Source organism: Hirundo rustica, chromosome 15 (genome assembly GCF_015227805.2).
Source record: "Hirundo rustica isolate bHirRus1 chromosome 15, bHirRus1.pri.v3, whole genome shotgun sequence".
NCBI classification, from domain to species: Eukaryota; Metazoa; Chordata; class Aves; order Passeriformes; family Hirundinidae; genus Hirundo; species Hirundo rustica.
This window is the reverse complement of record NC_053464.1, coordinates 10,976,370-10,992,942: the sequence shown is the minus strand read 5'-3', so window position 1 is coordinate 10,992,942 and position 16,573 is coordinate 10,976,370. Positions and strand designations below refer to the sequence as shown.

Sequence of the window (16,573 nt, the reverse complement as noted above, 5' to 3'; positions counted from 1 at the left end):
TGTGAGCGTCTGTGAGAGAGTCTTGAGCTGAATCCTGAGCCTGTCCTTAGTGTCAGGGCTACTCTTGTATGGCTTGGGGGACTTATTTTTCTGAAGAAGAATATGTCTTCTTGTTTCTCTTATCAGTTTTTATGCTTTTAGTGGCTCTTGGGTCACATTTCAAGGTTTGTGTGGTTTGGAGGGATTTTTGGATTGGGTTTTTTTTTTTTTTTTTTTTAAGTGTAGAGGGAAGAAAATAATTTTTGACAGTGCAAAGGCTGAGGTCCTTATGCAATCCCCTCTGCAGTTACTGGGAGTTCAGACAGAGCATGGATCACGATGACTCATGATAAAGGCTGCAAGAACTGGCAGGAGTGCAGCAGCACGGGCTGTTTGTACCTCAGACAATTAGTTCTGTAAACAGATTTTTGTCATGTTTCTGAATTGCATCTTAAAAACTACTACATTGCCCGAGACTACACACTGGAAAACAATGAAGGGAATAATCCAAGGCTGAGTGAGAAAGATTTGATGACCTAATCTGTATATAATGCATGCAGCATGTGTGTGAGGGGGTTCATCTTGTTGTAAAGAGGGAGGCCCAGTGTGAGGAAGGGTCCCCTGTGCTCTTCCCAACGACTGGGTGAAGATCCTGGCTGTGTTCTGAGAGCCCTGCTGGGAAGGGAGGTTTCTGCACTGTACCCAAGCCCTCCGTGCCCTCCTGACTGAACATTATTTTTGGCTGCAGGTTCAGCCAGCTGGGGGACAGAGCTCCCCAGCTGTCAGCAGCGGTGCCTCCCTGCCACCCCTCCTGTCCCCCTGCAGTTTATCCTCTAAACCACAAGTTGTTCAGCGAAATCCCAAGTCCTGTTCCCAGCAGGGATGGAGCAGTGTCATCTGCTCCCAGCCTTGCTCTCTGAAACAGCTGGGTCATTTTCCTAAGGAAAAACAAGTCAGCCCGAGTCAAACCCCGTGCACTGAGCTTCTTACTGTGTCAGGCTGAGAGAGACAGAGCTCTACAGAATCCAAAGCCAGGGCTTCGGTGTGAACAGCTCACAGCTGCCTGAAATAATGCCTCCTGCCAGAAGGATTCTGCATACCTGGGATTTCTAGAAGGGGGGATTTGTTTGTTTCTTTGCCTTTGTCAGTACTTTTTGCATCAGTACCCAGAAAAAAACACAAAACACCGGCATGCTCTATTTCCTAGGAATTTCAGTCCAAGAAAGGATAAGGTGGAAGAGAGGAGGAATCAGGTCTCTTCAAGGGAGGCACAACCACAGTTCCTTTTTTTAAAAACAGACCAGTGATAAAACTACTAGAAAATTGACCTTATTTGTGCATGTAGAAAGAAAAGCTCATTCCAGTTATTTTTTGCTGGATGCTGTGTGAACGTCCAGAATTAACCTCTTGTCTGAGGAACAATTGCACGTGTATCTGGGGGTTTTTTCTGCTGATTTTGCAGAAAACAGCAAAAATTCTAGCCAGATAGCAAGAGGTTTGTGAATCTAATCCTGCAGCCAGTTTATCCATAACATTGAGAAATAGTGTGAGTAACTTCCCTGCACATAAAATGCAGCTGGCTATTGTGCTGTGAAATTTAACGATCCTGAGTGTAATTGATTTATAATTCATGTGAAAGATAAAATCAATGATCTAACTTCAAAACAGAAGTGCTTTGGCTTACTAAATATTTGGAGCTTTCTTTGTGAAATGCTTTATCTTTTTGCTTTATTACCTCTTTAAAAATGTAATTTCATTGTTTCGTGAGTTTACTATCACTTTCTCTTAATTGTATTTCTTTAATTCATGTTTATAGGCTCTATCTAAAAAAGTCTGATAGGCCCCATTCATTTCTGTAGAGAATTTTAACTAAGAGGAGGCCTTTCTATACATTAAAATTTTTTAGTTACCAAAATGTGACTCCAACCAAATCATGTGGTTGCTCATGTAAATGATTCCTCCATTAAGACGCTTGAGTGTTACAAGCTAATGGGTGAGTTTAATTTTTTTTTTTTTTTTTTTTGTGATTTTTTTTCCCATTTTCTTTTTAGTTGTTTAATTTTTGGGTAAATAATCTACCCGTCCCTTGGATTTCCCCTCAAACCTCCCGAGGTGATACTGAAAGAGGTAGAAGAGGTGGGTATGATCATAAAGTAATGCCCCAAGGAAAGGAAAGGGGCTATTAATGAGAACAACCTGATGAGCTACATTGATGCTTTGGTATTCAAACAAGAGGAATTTTTATGATGATTCCTAGTGCTGTACCTTACTCAGAGATGCTGATGAGATTATTGTCTAATGAACGCTCTGTAACTGTTCATATGGAAATATTTCAATTTGGGGTAATCATTCTCCTATTTTAGTACGTTCAATACTTCATACGGAAGGAAAAGCAAAGAAAGTTTTGTCATCAGCTGTCAGCTACAGTCCACTCCTTGCTGGAGAGTGAGAGAGAGGCAATGTCACTTTTCCAGCTCCCTCCAGGCAGACACATCCCTCCCTTCGAGCATGGGAAGAGGCAGCAGAGCTACAGAGATGCAGAAATTCCTATGGCATTTGTTCAAACCCCTCGCCAGCTCCCACGTGGTGGATTTCACAACAGGAGCAGTTGTGTGGGAGTCTGGATCAGCCTGGATTTGCCCTTTTTCTCCAAGAGTTTGCATCCGCATTCTTGGGCCGGGCAGTGTGAGTGGGGAGAGTGTTTCCCACCAGCAGCAGGGAGCAGGGACGGTGGAGCTGGTGTGTCAGTGGTGTCCTGAGTCTCCATGGCTCTCCTAGAAGGGCCTGGCACACACACACACAAATTCCAGCTCCTCCACTTGGGTGTTTTTCTGCACCTCTGATCAAATTTCTGCCTCCCCAGGATCCATGGGTAGTGCTTGGAAGTCCTGAGCTGGTCATACAGCCACTGCCTAGAGCAGGTAAATGCCATGTGGTGCTGAAGAATGGATGAATTTGTGCAATTGGTTCACTTTTGGGTGGCAAATTTCAAGTGTGCAAATATTTCTTCTGAAAACTGAAGAAATTCTGTACTGAAATGTCAATATGATGCAACTTGTCACTTGTCACTCACCCACGTCTCTCTGTAATGTCTTTGGAGCCTGGGTTACCTGTCCTAGTTCTCTCTTTTTATGCTAAAAGTGGGACTTTTTTCTTCATATATCCCTAATAAAAGCAATACACATTTTCTCTGTGCAGATCACGATGCTCCTGTGCTCGCCCTGCTCGTGCTGGCACTCAGTATCCACAGCATTGCAATGGGGCCATCCTGCTGCAGCTGAAGGACCCTGAGACTCAAAGGAAGGTTTTGCTTTGCTTACACAGCATGCTGAAGTATCCTGCAGGGACTTTGTAAGTGATGCTCACCTTTAAAAGCTTCATTGGCTCTCATGTGTGCCAGAGCATCCAAACTCTGGATGCTGTTCATCTCCATCCAAGCACTGAACGCTGCCACTCGAGATGAAAGCACCCAAGAGTTGTTCTGTACCCCAGGGGCTGCAGACCTCCTGTCCTGGGGTATTCCAACCAACATTCAGTGCTGGATTCACAGGTGTTTTACCACTGTGCCTTTTCTTTCTCCTGCAGAAAAGCTTAACACAGAGACTGAGTTCTTGGCCCTGGCTGCTTCCCTTCCTTTGAGGTGGCATTTCCCAATGCAGGGATGCATGAGGTGTGGAGATTCCTCACTCCTGCTGCAAGTTCCCTGGTGCACCTCAGCTGAGCCCCCCTTTAAAGGCTGTGTCACGCCCAGGGGACTTTCTGCTCTCCAGATGAAGGGGGTGCAGCCCACCACTGATCCACAGAGCAAAACAGCACCAGCAGTGAGCAAGGCTCAAACACAGGGGTTTTGGTGGGGAAGAGGCAGTTCCCTAATCCATTGTCTCCCCTGAGTCCAGTCCAGTGCTAGCGTGACTTCAGGGTTAGGCACACTTCCCTTTTCCTGTAGCTCAGTATCCATGACCTGGGGCCTGTTCCTTATTCCCTTCACTCTCTGCTGTTCTCAGTGCTGCCTCTGAGCTACCAGGACACTGCCTCTGCCTTGCTGGAGACAAGCAGAGAGAAGCTGGGCAGTGAGGGAGCCTGGCCCACTTCTTTCCTCTGCTTCATCGCTGGGGAGCAGCCAGCAACTGTTGTAGCTTAATCACAGAATTGTTGAGGTTGGAAAAGACCTTCAAGATAAACGAGTCCAGCCACCAGCACCATGTTCACCACCAAGCCATGTCCTCAGTGCTGTGTCTGTGTGGGTTTTGAGCACTCCATTGCCCCTCTGGGTCTCCACCACCCTGCTGGGTTAGGGCCAGATCACTTATTCATCAATAATTCCAGTCAGCTGGGTATCTTCGCTGATGGAGGGTCTTACTGACAGGTGCAAGCTGCATGCTGCGGGAACGACAGGGATCCCTCTGCTCACCCCTGTGCTGCCGGATCAAATGGGGAGAATGGGAGATGCCAGATGAATTTAACCCCAGCCATTCCCTGCTCTCCACCTGATTCTTCCAGGTTAATGGGAAAATAGTGTCTCTGCACTCAGCCTTGCAGCAGGTGAGTGCAGTTGGGCTGAGGGGGGCACAAACCCTAAAGACTTCGTTCTGACTCCTTCCCCAGCCCGAATTTGTGCTGGCAGGGCGTTCTAGCCCAGGAAGGACCAGAGGGCTGGGCTGTCTGTGACTCGGAGGGATCGTGGTGCCATCTCGTGGCAAAAATAAAGTAGAAATTAGATCGTGCGCAACGCTCATTGCTCTGGCCAGCCCAGAGGGGCTGCGGGTGGAGTTGCTGCAATCCTTGCTCCTAATCCTTCCCCTCTCAGGGCAGGAGCCGCTGGTGTCCCAGCATCACACAGCCTTGGGGGTGGCAGGCTGGGCCATGGGACAGCTGCCAGTGCCCTGAGCCTCAAGGTGAGTTGGTGTTGTTCGGATCTGACTCTAAACATCGAAGCACCTGTCCTGCCCCAAGGTGTTTGCCTTCGATCCAGGTGAGAGTTGCAAGGCACAAACGTGTTTTGCAGCTCCAGGGAAGACCCTCGGGGCCACTGAGGAATGTGGAAATGGTATTTGCACCTCTGAGAGCCAGTGTTTTCTGCTAGATAAATAGATAGCTGAGTCATAATCAATGTTCTGCCATCGCTTGGCTGAGCAGATAAACGGGAGATAGGCACTTTGTTTAGTGGAGATATATTCATCTGTGTAATTCAGTGTGCTGGGGAGGGATCACTTCTATCCATCTGCTGAGACAGGCACGAGTAGGATGCATTTTTCAAAGGAATCAAAGGAACCCATTTTCCTTGGATGTTTGCAGCTCTTAGGGCTGCTGTGCCATGGAGAAGGGACCCACCTCTCTATTTCAAAGCCAAGAACCCAGGAGCCCATGGCAAGGGGGCAGGTCTGAGGTTCCACCAGTGAATTTGTGCAGAGCTCAGCCCAGCTCAGTGCTGTTCTCTAGAGCACTACGCTGCTGCCTTATCGAACTTCTGAGTTCACACTGTTTTTGAAGAGGTTAAAACAGAACAGTCCTGGCCTTTTTGAAGCCAAAGGCCAAAGTCCTTTTTATTTCAGCAAGGCCAAGATTTCCTTCACAGAATTGATACATGGTTTGTTCCCTAGCTGCTTTATCTGTCTCTCCTTGCCTTCCCATCCAAAGTAGAGGGCCAGCACCAGCATCAGGCAGGCTGAGGTGACAACCTTTAATTCAGCTTCTGCAAGCATAGAAGTGAAAGACTGAGGCTGCCCCAGGGCTGACTCACAGCCCACAGCTGAGGAATTTGTCCTGGTGAAACCACCCTGCAGGTGTGGAGGGTCTGCTGTTGACCTGGTGTTAACTAGGATGATCATATGCAGACCTTCTCACCCAGGAGATGCATCTAACATGATATCTGTTGTCATTCTGGGCTTGGGATGTTTCATGGCGTTTGCATTTCTGTGTGCTGCAAAGTTGGGTGCCAGGCATAGGAAATGTGACAAGGACATGGGATTAAAACTTTATTGGGTTCCTATGAAGGGGAAACAAACAATATGATAAAGCACAGGGTAAGAAAATGCAGGTGGAGGAGTGGGAAGTCACAGGCAGATAAATTGATGGAAAGTTGCCTCAGCTATACATCAGCTGGAATAAGGTTGTGGAATATGATGACATGGTGTCATGTAAAAGTGCCACAGACAGAGACAACAACCAGGCTGAGCTACAGAGAAAAGGAAGCCAACCACAACCAGCTCTCATTTAACCCCTGGTCCCCATTCTCTGTGCATGTGTGTGTGCAAAACAGGCACTGTGAAATTATACTGCATTTGCAGGGGAATTGGCGTGGCTGGTTCCAAAGGCCAGACCATCCCAAACACCAGAACGACTGCTGGTGTAGGCTCTTAACATTAACCAGGATATCTGAAGAGAGGGAAGGGTCTTTGCTGCTATATGACAAGGTCAGGAAGGACAGATGCATAAAATTAGCAGTGGGTGTAGTTTATTTTTCTGTGTCATTAGCACTTTATGACTGGATGCTGGTGCAGATCTCGTGTGACCTCATGATTTAAACTGCAAACTTAGAAATGCAACTCCTGCTTCATTCCAACTGGGGAGCAGTGTTGAGCTTGGTAGCAGCACTTGCTTATCTGAACAGGTTTGCGGACTCTGGGGCATCTTCCAGGACGCTGTTCCAAGGCAGAAATGACTTCTAGTCCCCAAATCACAAGAACAGGTAAGTTTTTTCACTCTTGGTGTTTGGGCTGGCTGCCTGCTGGGTGAAATCCTGGGTTGATTTTGCTGTGAGCTATGGAAAAGCTCAGGAGGTGTCTATGGATGGCTCCAGCCTGTGACCCACAGTGTCTTTCTGCAGCTTCCAGCAAAGGGCGGTTTGCTGTTCCTCAGGATTCCAGGCAGATTTCTGTGGCATGGTGAACCTTGGGAGCCTGGGTGCTGCTCATGGGCTGCATCCCCTCCACCAGAGCAGCAGCTCGGTCTCTTCACCAGCCCCGTGCACGGTGTGTCTTGAGAGGCGGGGTGCAATTGTCAGCACCACGGTTTGTGTTTGCCTCTCCCCCCACAGCACAGGAGCAAAGAGCAGCCCTTGGCAGGGATGGAGCAGTGGAGGGGGAGTGGATGGAGACAGGGGAAAGGGGATGTGGTGGTGTGGCAGGATGGGGGCATGGCGAGTTTGAGCCAGGTTGGGGTCTCCGACCCCAAAGCTCCGGGACAAGGCCGTGGTTATTCCCGCAGGATGGCGCAGGTTGCCTGAGGCTGAGGCCTTAATGTGAAAGTCGTTTGGGGGACGGTGAGGTCCAGGTCAGACTCTGAAACTCCTGGCTGGGGTCGGAAAGTGAATGTTTGGAGCAGCCCTACAAAGAAGACAAAGAGCTCCATCTTGGCCAGGCTTTCTCCGATGCAGTTCCGTCGCCCTGCAGGTGAAAGCAGAGTGTTTACCCTGTGGAAAAACCCAGCTGGAATGTTTGCCACGGACACGTTAGCATCTGAGATGTTGCAATGGGAGCAGGAGGGAAGCCTTGAAATGCACTAAAGGATTTTGGAGTAGAGGGGCCTGTGCTGCTAAAGGTTCCTGTCTGGTCTCTTGTCACAGGCTACAGCCATCTTACACGTTTATGGCGTGCTCTCTCCTGTCCTGAGCTCTCCCAACACTTTCAGCATCTTTAACCCTTCCTTTTAGAAAGCAGCCTGATCAACAAATGCTACCTCCTTCTGAAGTGGAATAGTTTGAAAGTCACTTTTCCCGTTTAATTTATCGTCACATCCCACTTTTAGATAAGAGTGTGTTTCTTCTCTGCTACCGTGCTTTGTGCTGTATTTAGCAGTGGGAGAGCTGTGCCCTGAGAGCAGCCATCTGCCCAGATGCAGAACAACTGATTCCATTCATTTGTCCGGTTGCTTATTGACTGAGTTAAGGGCAGTATTTAGGCACGAAGATCTCATTAGTGTGTATTGTAATGAAATGGCCCTGCCACAGCCCCTGCTCTGTGCAGGTCAGCCCTTTAGTTACCTGTGGAGAAGGGCAGGAAAGCTCCTTTCTTCACAAAATTCCCTTCAGCATCGAGAAAGTGGTTGGGGTTGAACTGATGTGGTGTCTCCCATTGTGTCTTATCCAGCAGCACTGAGGTAAGGGATGGGATTACAATTATACCCTGGAAGAAAAGTACACAAAGGCACAAAAGATAGCAAAGTGCTGTTTTGGTTCATTTTCTCACACAGACTTTGGTGTCCCAGGAGATTTGCTCCACCTGGGATAGATGGAGGCCATGAGGGTTTTATCCCATCATCCAGCAGAGAGACATCAATGAGATTTTCCCACTAGTGCCGAGGACTGGAGCCAAACCCCACACGGTGCTGCGAAAACCTCAAGTGGAAGGTAAGACCCTGCAAATTCTCTGGCAGATACCTCACTGTGCAGAAGGCAGCAAGGAGATAAACCAGGGCTGCTCATGGAGTGAGGAAGTCCTGGGCATGAGAGGGACTGGATTGAGCCCTATGACACACTGGGCTCAATACAGAAACTCTTCTGGGAATGGTTTTGGACTCTGGCCTGTATTTCCCTCCAAAGAAACCATTCTCCAGCGGCACTGGTGAGTCTGGGGAGGGTTTTGTGCTTCTGGGAGGGAGCAGACACCTACCTTGGGAAGGAAGTAGCCCCTGAAGTGGGTGTCAACAGCAGTGCAGCGGGGCACGTGTGGCAGGAGGGTGATGAACCTCTGCACCTCGTGCAGCACCGCGTTGGTGTAGGGCATGTTCTTCCTGTCCTCGTACGTGGCCCAGCTCCCAGCTTTGACTGTTCTCCCAATCTCCTCCTGAACCTTTTCTGGAAGGAACAAACAAAAGGGATGTGTCCCAGCAAGGAAGGCAACTCCCTCCTTAGATTTGGTTTGCGGAAAAAAAAAACCCAACATTTCTCCAGAGTTTGAAGAGAGAAAGGATTCTTAAAGCAGCAGTGTGGCTTTCCCTGCTCTGAATTCAGGCATGTGGGTTGGTTGTTTCCTCAGCATCATGCTGTGATCTCTACTCATCCTCTCTCCTAGCAAGTCAAAGGGGCTATTTTATTGTGACTTTGATCAGCACCTAGTTACAGTAGGAATTCACCACAGAAGAGAGGTAGGATTCAGCTCTTAAGGCAAAAGAGCTGCTGTGGATCTGAGGCCAGGCCTCTTCCTTTCCCATTTCAGCCTTGCCAGGGATGGAGTAGGTAAAAGCTGCTCACTTTGAATCTCTGGGTATTTCATCATGAGCAGGATGGACCACTGGAGCGTGGTGGCAATAGTCTCTGTCCCAGCCATGACCAGATCAAGTATGGATGCCATTAAGTTGTCATCATGGAAGAGGCTGTCTTTCTTGTTCTTCTCCTTGAAAAGCACAAGAGGTAAGAGAAGTCATGAAACCATCAGTCTGAGTATTCAGCAAGCTCGGGAAAGGCTACATAACCTACAGCACAGCTGGCTGTGCTCTTGTGTTTGTGAACGGGGTGATAAAATAGACCTGACCTTGAATGCACAGCATCCACCAGAGATGGAGCACCACAGAGGGAAGATTTGGAGGGGAGTTTTGGCTCAACACCCATCTCCCCTGGAAGCAGGCTGAAACCCCGAGCTGTTCACAGACTCAGCCTTGTGGGTTTGGAAAGAGCCTGATCTCTGCCCTGAACAGAGGCAGATTCAGCTAATCCTACCTCTGAGGGACTCCTCCTGCCCAAAGACAGGTTTGAATCCCCAACAATGCTCAAATTTGCCTTTCAGGCCATTTCTGCCTGGGCTTTAGAACTGTGCTAACTCCTCCTCCACATAGCTGAGTAGTGTACTTAGTGCCTAAGGTCAGCCTGGATCTAGCTGGAAAGAAAAAAAGCTCAGAGCCCAAATATTTTGTGTTGAATGAAATCAACTGATGTGTGAAACTGCGGAGCCTCTGCTAAGTAAGGTGCAAGGCAGAGTTAGGACTTGTACTGATGATTTATCATTCAAGTACTTTAAGGAAATCATTCATCTTGATGGAGCAACAGTATCAATGATTAATTGATTTGTTTTCATAAAAAGAAAGGCAGAGTCAGCTTTCATGTGAATTCATGCATTTTCTACTAGGAGTGGGTAGTTGAACTCACATTATTAGTGCTACTATTTCAGGAGTGGACTGAGAGCAGCTTTTGTATCTTAATTTTGATAGAAAAATCTACCAGTTGTAAGATCCTGGCATCTGATTTAAATACCACTGGAGTAACAGCATGGATTTCAATAGATTTACATGACCTGACTGAAATCAAGAACTCAGCAACTCTTTTAGCTAGAAAATCCAAAAGAGACATTGCAAGCAGAGCCAAGCATTCCAATACCTCTTGTTGCTTGAATATCAGTGCATCGATGTAGCTCCTCACACTGTTCTCGTTGATATCCTCCCTGCTTGCCTTCATGTATTGCCTTAAAATGACACGCACATCTTCGATTTTCTTAAGCATAATCTTGTGGGTTTTGAAAAGAAATCCAAGGAATGGGTAGAAATTGAAATACTAATGAAAAATTTAAAAAGAGAAGCATTAGACCTGCAGAAACACCACAGAGAATCACACAGAATCACCTTAGCACATGCTGAAGCAGCTTTTTTCTAGGGCCAATGTATCAGTTGAGTTTTGTCTTCAGTAGCAGTATCTCAGCATCCCAGGGACTTCCCAGGCAGATTTTCATGAGCTAAAATAACCATAATTCAGTTCTCTTTTTAGCTCCACACAGATGTGCAGGATGGGTGAAAAGGAAAGTAGGCAAAGGGAATCTGGCAGCAGATTTTGGTGACCAAAGTGACACGTGGAAAACTGTCATGTTTTAGGTGCAATGGCTGCTTCTGAACATTTGAAAACTGCTGAAGTAAATCCTATGGCTGGTGTGGCTCACCTGCCAGCGTAAAAAAAAATGGTTTATCTGTGGGACAGGTTACTTACGTTTAAATTCGGGGATCCCAGAAGAATCATGACTTCATCTATGAGTCTTAAGAGAGTGAGAAAGGTTGGGTCCTTGTAGTCAAACCTGTCCCCAAAGAGCATGACGAAGGTGACGTTGATGGGAGCGCAGTTGAAGGACGGCAGGCTGAAAGGTTCCCCTGCAGCGGGAGCGGGATGGGAAAGCTGTGAGGCGTGGAGCAGCTGTGACACACACGAGGCTGGGCAGCCCCGGGATGGTCCCCAGCTCACCTTTGAAGGATTTGATCATCTCGATGAGGAAGTGAAGCTCCTCAAAGATTCTGCCTTCTATCATTTGTTTCCCCATGCCGAGGTTGCGCATGCTGGACACGGTGAATCTCCGCGTTGTCCTCCACAGCTCCCCGATGGAGAAGAACAGACCTGGGCAGCCCGTGAGAAATGTGCTGGGCTCAGGCACGGAGGAGCCCCCCACACCAAACCAAACAGGGAGCTCCACAGGTGTTTCTGCTGCCTGTTTTCACGTGGATTTAGGGACTAAAGGCCTCCCCTTTCTGTGAGCCTCATCCCTGTATCCTCTCAGCTCTGTTCCCACTGAGCTTGTAGTTTGGGAAAAGCAAGCTCCCTCCCAGCCCAGTTACCCCAGTCCTCTCCTGAGTGGCAGATGGGCAGGTGTGCCCTTCAGACCAGCGTGGGTTGGCTGTGGAGCTGGGGGGAGATGTTGCCTAGAGCCAGTCACGGGACATTTTTGACCCTGCTGGTTGCAAGTCTAGGACCTCTAGCTCCTCGTGTCTCTGAAGCTTCTCCCTTCACCCTATTTTAGTCATAAAAGTAGTTTAACTGTGTGAGATGGGATAATTCAGTCTCCTCAAATCTAAACTGTTTCATGGAGGTTCTCAGCAGTGCTGTATTTTCAGCAGTGGCAAAAATGCTGACATTTTTGTGGAGGTTTCTGAGTTCATGCCACGATGATCTCTAGCACCTCCGAGCAGGGATGGGTATTTCATCCTGTCAGAGTGCTGTAAAGGAAAAGTTGGGTCAATAATCCAAAAGCTATCTCAGACTGTGGTCAGTTGAAAAGCTGGATGCCAGCACTTCACATCTTCATTTTGGTTGTGAGGCTTTTAAATATGTTTGCTTTTCTGTTTTAGAGCAGTGTAGTTTTAATTTGGATAGCAAAACTTTTTGCTCTAAAAATGTCAAAGCAAATTTCTAAACTTCAATTTTTAGTTTTTCTTTAATTTATGCAATTTCATCTGGATCATTCCTTTTCTGAGAGCATCTTCACAGTCAACAAATTGGCATTTTCTGAAGAGAAAATGTTTCATGGGAAAATTTGTGACCGTTGTTGCTTAACAGCCCCTGAGAACTTCTATCTTTGGGTCACCTCTAAGTGCCTCAGACTTGGGCTGAGAAGGTAAATGTGAAAGGACTTATGATGCAATACTGATAGTCTCCCACAGGGATGTTTTACATGTAAATTAGCTCTAAAAAATACCTTTCTCCTCATCGATTCCTTTTATTTATGTAGCAATAAATTCATCTATTGATATTATGGCTGGGTAATTAAATTTCTAATTCTAATCCCAACTTCAGCCTGTGACCAGCATATAAAGTTCTTTTGGTTCTCCTGGCTAAAGCCTCACATGAAGCAGAAGATGGACAAAGCAAAATAGTCAGGGGTGGAAAGTTACCTTGGAAAAACTATGGGATTGTTTGCGGGGACGAATTTCAGCCTTTTGCTTCTGCCTGAACCTACTTCAGGCTGGTCAAGCTGAGAACTTTTGTGGGGAGGCAAAGGTGTGGGAACTGACACGACAAAGGCAGTGGGAGAAAGGGAAAAACCCGACAGCTCCGAACAGCCAAGCCAGGTAGTCCAAAGTCTCCTGGAAATGTGCAGAAGGTTCATAAACACGGTGGTGACAGCGAGCTGCTCGCACCCTCATCTCACAGAGATTAACCCCAGAACTACCACAGTGCCTTCAAAAATCCCACCCCTCCCACCCCTCAACTTTTTTTGGATATGGATGGGCTGCAAGTGCGTCAGCAGAAATGATGGAAGACCAGGACTCATTGTGTGCAAGGAAAGCCAAATATTTGCTGTCACTTGACTTCAGGAGGGCCCATGGGGATGTTTAAAAGCTGGGCTCCAGGGATGCACAGTTAGGCTGTGCCTCATCATCATCTTCATCATCATCACAGGCACTAAGCGACAGCATTGTCCCTCCCAACCCCCCCACTCATTGCTCTAGTACCGTTTCCGTTCTGAATTTGGTCAAATATTGGGATGGATGGTCTGTCTACAAACTCCTCTGTGTAGTTCACAAGCGCCTCTCGCACAACTTCGTACCCAGTCAGGACCACAACTTTCTGGAACCCAAAGTGGAGGGTGAAGATGGGGCCATATTTTTCTGCAAGCTGAAAAAAGAAGCGAGCTGTGATGGTCGGAAAGGGAGGGAGCATGCAGGGAACAGCACCTTTTGCTGTCTGAAAGGACTTTTTTCATCCTGGCATCCTGCTGGGAATGGCTGCAGAGCCACTACCTGCAGAAGGGCACCTGTGAGCCGGGGCTCGTCTAACACAAGGCATTTTGTACAGATGGAATCTGTATGGAATTCAGGCTTCTTGCCATGAAGGAGCCCCTACCCCACCAGTGTATCACTAATCTGGTTTTGCTGTCAAGGAGAAAATAAATGAAAAACAAACAAACAAAAACCTGTCTAAAGACTGTACCTCAATTGGCAGCTGAATTTGGCAAACTGGAGAAAGACCAAAAAAGAGAAGATAGTTCAGTGCAAATAATGATGCTGTCACAGAGGAAAGCTTTGGTCTGATGCTCCTGATAGAGTAAAGCACTCGTGCCTCCTTCTACTAGACCAGAGGACCAGTGTCTCTTTCACAGGACAAAGTGGGCACCCATCAGTGCCCACCCAACCAAACCCAGGCAGTGCCAGCTGCTTAGTGCAAACACCAGTTTTTGCTCTCCGTGGGGTAGAGATGGAGGGATAATCCCTCTCAGTAATCCCAAAGCGAAGGCAAACACAGGCAATACCAAGCACAGCCTAGCAAGGGACAAAAGCACGCGGACGTAATTCCAAAGCGCCGTTCCGAGGCTGCAGCAGCGTGTGCCCAGCCCTGCTGGGTAAACTGACCCCAACCCTGACATCGCCCGTAACAGCTCCAGGTGCTGCGGCCTCACCCCACGGCAGCAGTAACCCCCGGCGGCTGCTCCCGCAGCACAGCCCGTGTTTGCTGGGCACTGGTGTCGCAGGAGCCGTGGACACCGGGCTCGGAACCCCCTGCCCGTTTACTCACCGTGACCCCAGCGTGGGTCAGCCCCGAGGGAGCCATCCCCGACAGCCGGGTGGGAATTCTCGGCAGTGCCAGGAACTGCCCCGTCCTGGGCTCGCCACCGTGAGTGGGGTAAGTTGTCTGAATTACAGGTTAGTGGAAGAGTTTGCAGCTTTTTCACTCTGGTTCCCCAGCACAGCTTTCCCATCTCGCCCTTGCACTGCCATCTAGACTTTAGTGTGTGTGTCCCATTCATCAAGAGGGAAAGGGGTTCTGCAATGGAGAGTCTGGATCTGGCCCTCTCCGCGGCAGATTTGGGGTCACCGCATTGTGGAATTCCTCCTGCCAGATCTCCAGGCCATAGGGGAGGGAAGTAATTTAATTCATGTTAGTTATATCCTAATGCTTTAAAAGATTTCTAGGTGTCCAAGCTGTCAAATTAATATTTCAAATCCCACAAGCATTAAGACTTCATGTACATCATCACAATTACATGAAGAAATCCCGTATTACCCAGAGGTCTTTTTTAAATGGTCGATTGCTCCTAAATTACATTGCATCAACACAGACATTGACTAGAAGAAGCCCAGAAAGATATTATAAAGCAATTTTCACACCTTTACAATTTAGTTTGAATTAAAAAACACAGAAACTTCTCACTGATACATCCCAGGGAGCTTTAAAATCTATGAGGGTCTGGGTTAGGGGTTTTTTGTCCTACCTTCATTAGTGATTTATCTTGCCTTCTAAGATCCACCAAGTGCAGGTTACCAATGATCGGAAGAGGAGTTGGACCAGGAGGTAATTTAAAAGCTGAATTTTTATAGCCAGCTGAAAAATAGGCTACAGCTAATAATACTGCGGCACACAGCAGACAAACTAATACAGGATCAGAGAGAAATGAAATTAAAAAAGACATTTTTTTTTTTTTAGAAATAATCTGGCTTTTGGGGTTAGAAGCAATAAAAATGCAGTGGCACTGTTCAGTTTCTGCCAGCTGGCTCTCTGTTTGCTCTCTGCAATTGCTACAAGCACTCAATTCTTATTAAGGTTTGTAGAGTACCTAAATAAATACTGCATACTCCACCCTCTTTAAACACCTCAGAGAATGTGGTCTAAGCAGTTTGCAAAGCCTGTCCAGAAGTAAAGAGAGTTTCAAATTACAAACCCATGCATGTGTGTGCAAGAAACATATACATGGGAAAAGGTGCTTGGCATTCCTCTATAACCTCCTCCTCCTGAGACCTCAAGGTCCTGCATTAGCAGTACTATGACCCTCCAAGCACTCTGCTGACACAGGGAAATAAAAAAGCTCTTGGAATCCTATTAGAACTTCCAGATTCAGGTTTAGGTAGGATTTGAGAGCTCTGCGTTGCTGGAGAGAAAGATCAGTATTGTTACAGGAGACTTTGGCTTTCTTGATGTCAAGTGGAGATCAAAGGTTGTTAATAATGGTAAAGCCCAACCATCCCTCGGGGTTGTAGCCCATAAACTTCTTCATAAAGTCAGCTCTGAACTGCCCGGGAGGGACGTGATTTCAGACTTTGTGTCTGAGGTAGAAGACATGTAATAGCTAGCCACAGAAAATTAGCTTGGATCAAGTGATCATGAGTGGATTCATGAGTGCAATGGAAAGACAAAATTAGATTTGAAACTTCTGGGAGGACTTCATTTTGCAAGAGCAGTTTCTAAGGGATGGAGGGAAGAAGTTAATGAAGTTAATGAAGCCAGCTGACCTAGCAGGCTCCAGAAGGGGAACAGGACAGGAGAATGGAATGATTTTAAGTCAAACGTACTAAACACCTGGAGCTTGCATCCCTCATAAAAGTTTAAGCCTTGTAGAAAATAATTGAGGTCTACTTGGTTGAATAGTGGTTTTCAGGAGGAAGTTTGGCATAAACAGCCAAAGGAATAAAATCATTCAGGGGGGAAAGGGCTGTTCTACATGATGAGGAAGCACAAGGCTGAAAGTACATTTGTCCAAAGGTTAGATCATATAAAGGCCATTATTCAGCAAATATGGGCCCTCAGCCTTGTAGATGCAAAGAAGGCAGGGAAGGAGGTGAATCTGATCCAGAGCGGGGCATGGTCAGCAGGGTCCCGGAGTGAACGGCTGCTGGGCACTCACCGGAGCTGCTGTGCGGTGTGGAGATGTTGCAGCACAACAGCCACTCAGACACAGAAGCAGGAAGTGTGTCGCAATATTTCTGGGATTTATTTTTTTATTAGCTTCCAAGAAATGGGCTGGAGGCAATGGTTTCCCCCAGAGCATGCCTAGGATGACTCAGCCCTGCCTGCTCCATGAGCTAAGAGGCAGAGGGGCTGTAAAGACAGGCAGGAAGGATCACGGCTGGCACAGGATGCAGGACGTGGGCACTGCGATGAGACCTTGCAATGGCACATGCTCTGTGCCTGGGC

The 16,573-nt window shown here is 47.4% G+C and overlaps 1 protein-coding gene and 1 long non-coding RNA gene across 5 annotated transcripts; one reads left to right on the top strand and one right to left on the bottom strand.

Annotated features, from left to right (window-relative positions):
* The first annotated feature begins 4,668 nt into the window (after positions 1 to 4,668).
* LOC120759573 (uncharacterized) lies at positions 4,669 to 12,796 on the top strand. Of its 4 annotated transcripts, none has more exons than XR_005703193.1 (5): positions 4,669 to 4,874; positions 6,590 to 6,667; positions 8,170 to 8,326; positions 9,135 to 9,328; positions 10,777 to 12,796. It is a non-coding gene; the product is annotated as an uncharacterized LOC120759573 (long non-coding RNA). The 4 variants fall into 4 exon arrangements; XR_005703194.1 differs by lacking the exon at positions 4,669 to 4,874 and adding an exon at positions 5,868 to 6,002; XR_005703195.1 differs by lacking the exon at positions 4,669 to 4,874 and having other exon boundaries at positions 6,513 to 6,667; positions 9,201 to 9,328.
* On the bottom strand, positions 6,950 to 15,192 carry LOC120759572 (cytochrome P450 2W1-like). Its single transcript, XM_040078961.1, has 9 exons — positions 14,877 to 15,192; positions 13,120 to 13,282; positions 11,138 to 11,287; positions 10,889 to 11,046; positions 10,289 to 10,462; positions 9,170 to 9,311; positions 8,589 to 8,773; positions 7,961 to 8,102; positions 6,950 to 7,364 (listed from the first exon to the last, which is right to left on the bottom strand). The coding sequence occupies exons 1-9, from the start codon at positions 15,072 to 15,074 to the stop codon at positions 7,174 to 7,176; spliced, it is 1,503 nt and encodes a 500-aa protein (XP_039934895.1). The 5' UTR covers positions 15,075 to 15,192; the 3' UTR covers positions 6,950 to 7,173.
* Between the last annotated feature and the right edge of the window lie 1,381 nt (positions 15,193 to 16,573).

Coding starts and splice junctions, on each gene's coding strand:
- LOC120759572 (XM_040078961.1), bottom strand. CDS start 15,074: ATGTCTTTTTTAATTTCATTTCTCTCTGATCCTGTATTAGTTTGTCTG. Junction 13,283..14,876: donor AAGATAAATCACTAATGAAG/GTAGGACAAAAA, acceptor TTCTTTTTTCAG/CTTGCAGAAAAATATGGCCC. Junction 7,365..7,960: donor TTTCCTGCCCTTCTCCACAG/GTAACTAAAGGG, acceptor TTTCACCTGCAG/GGCGACGGAACTGCATCGGA.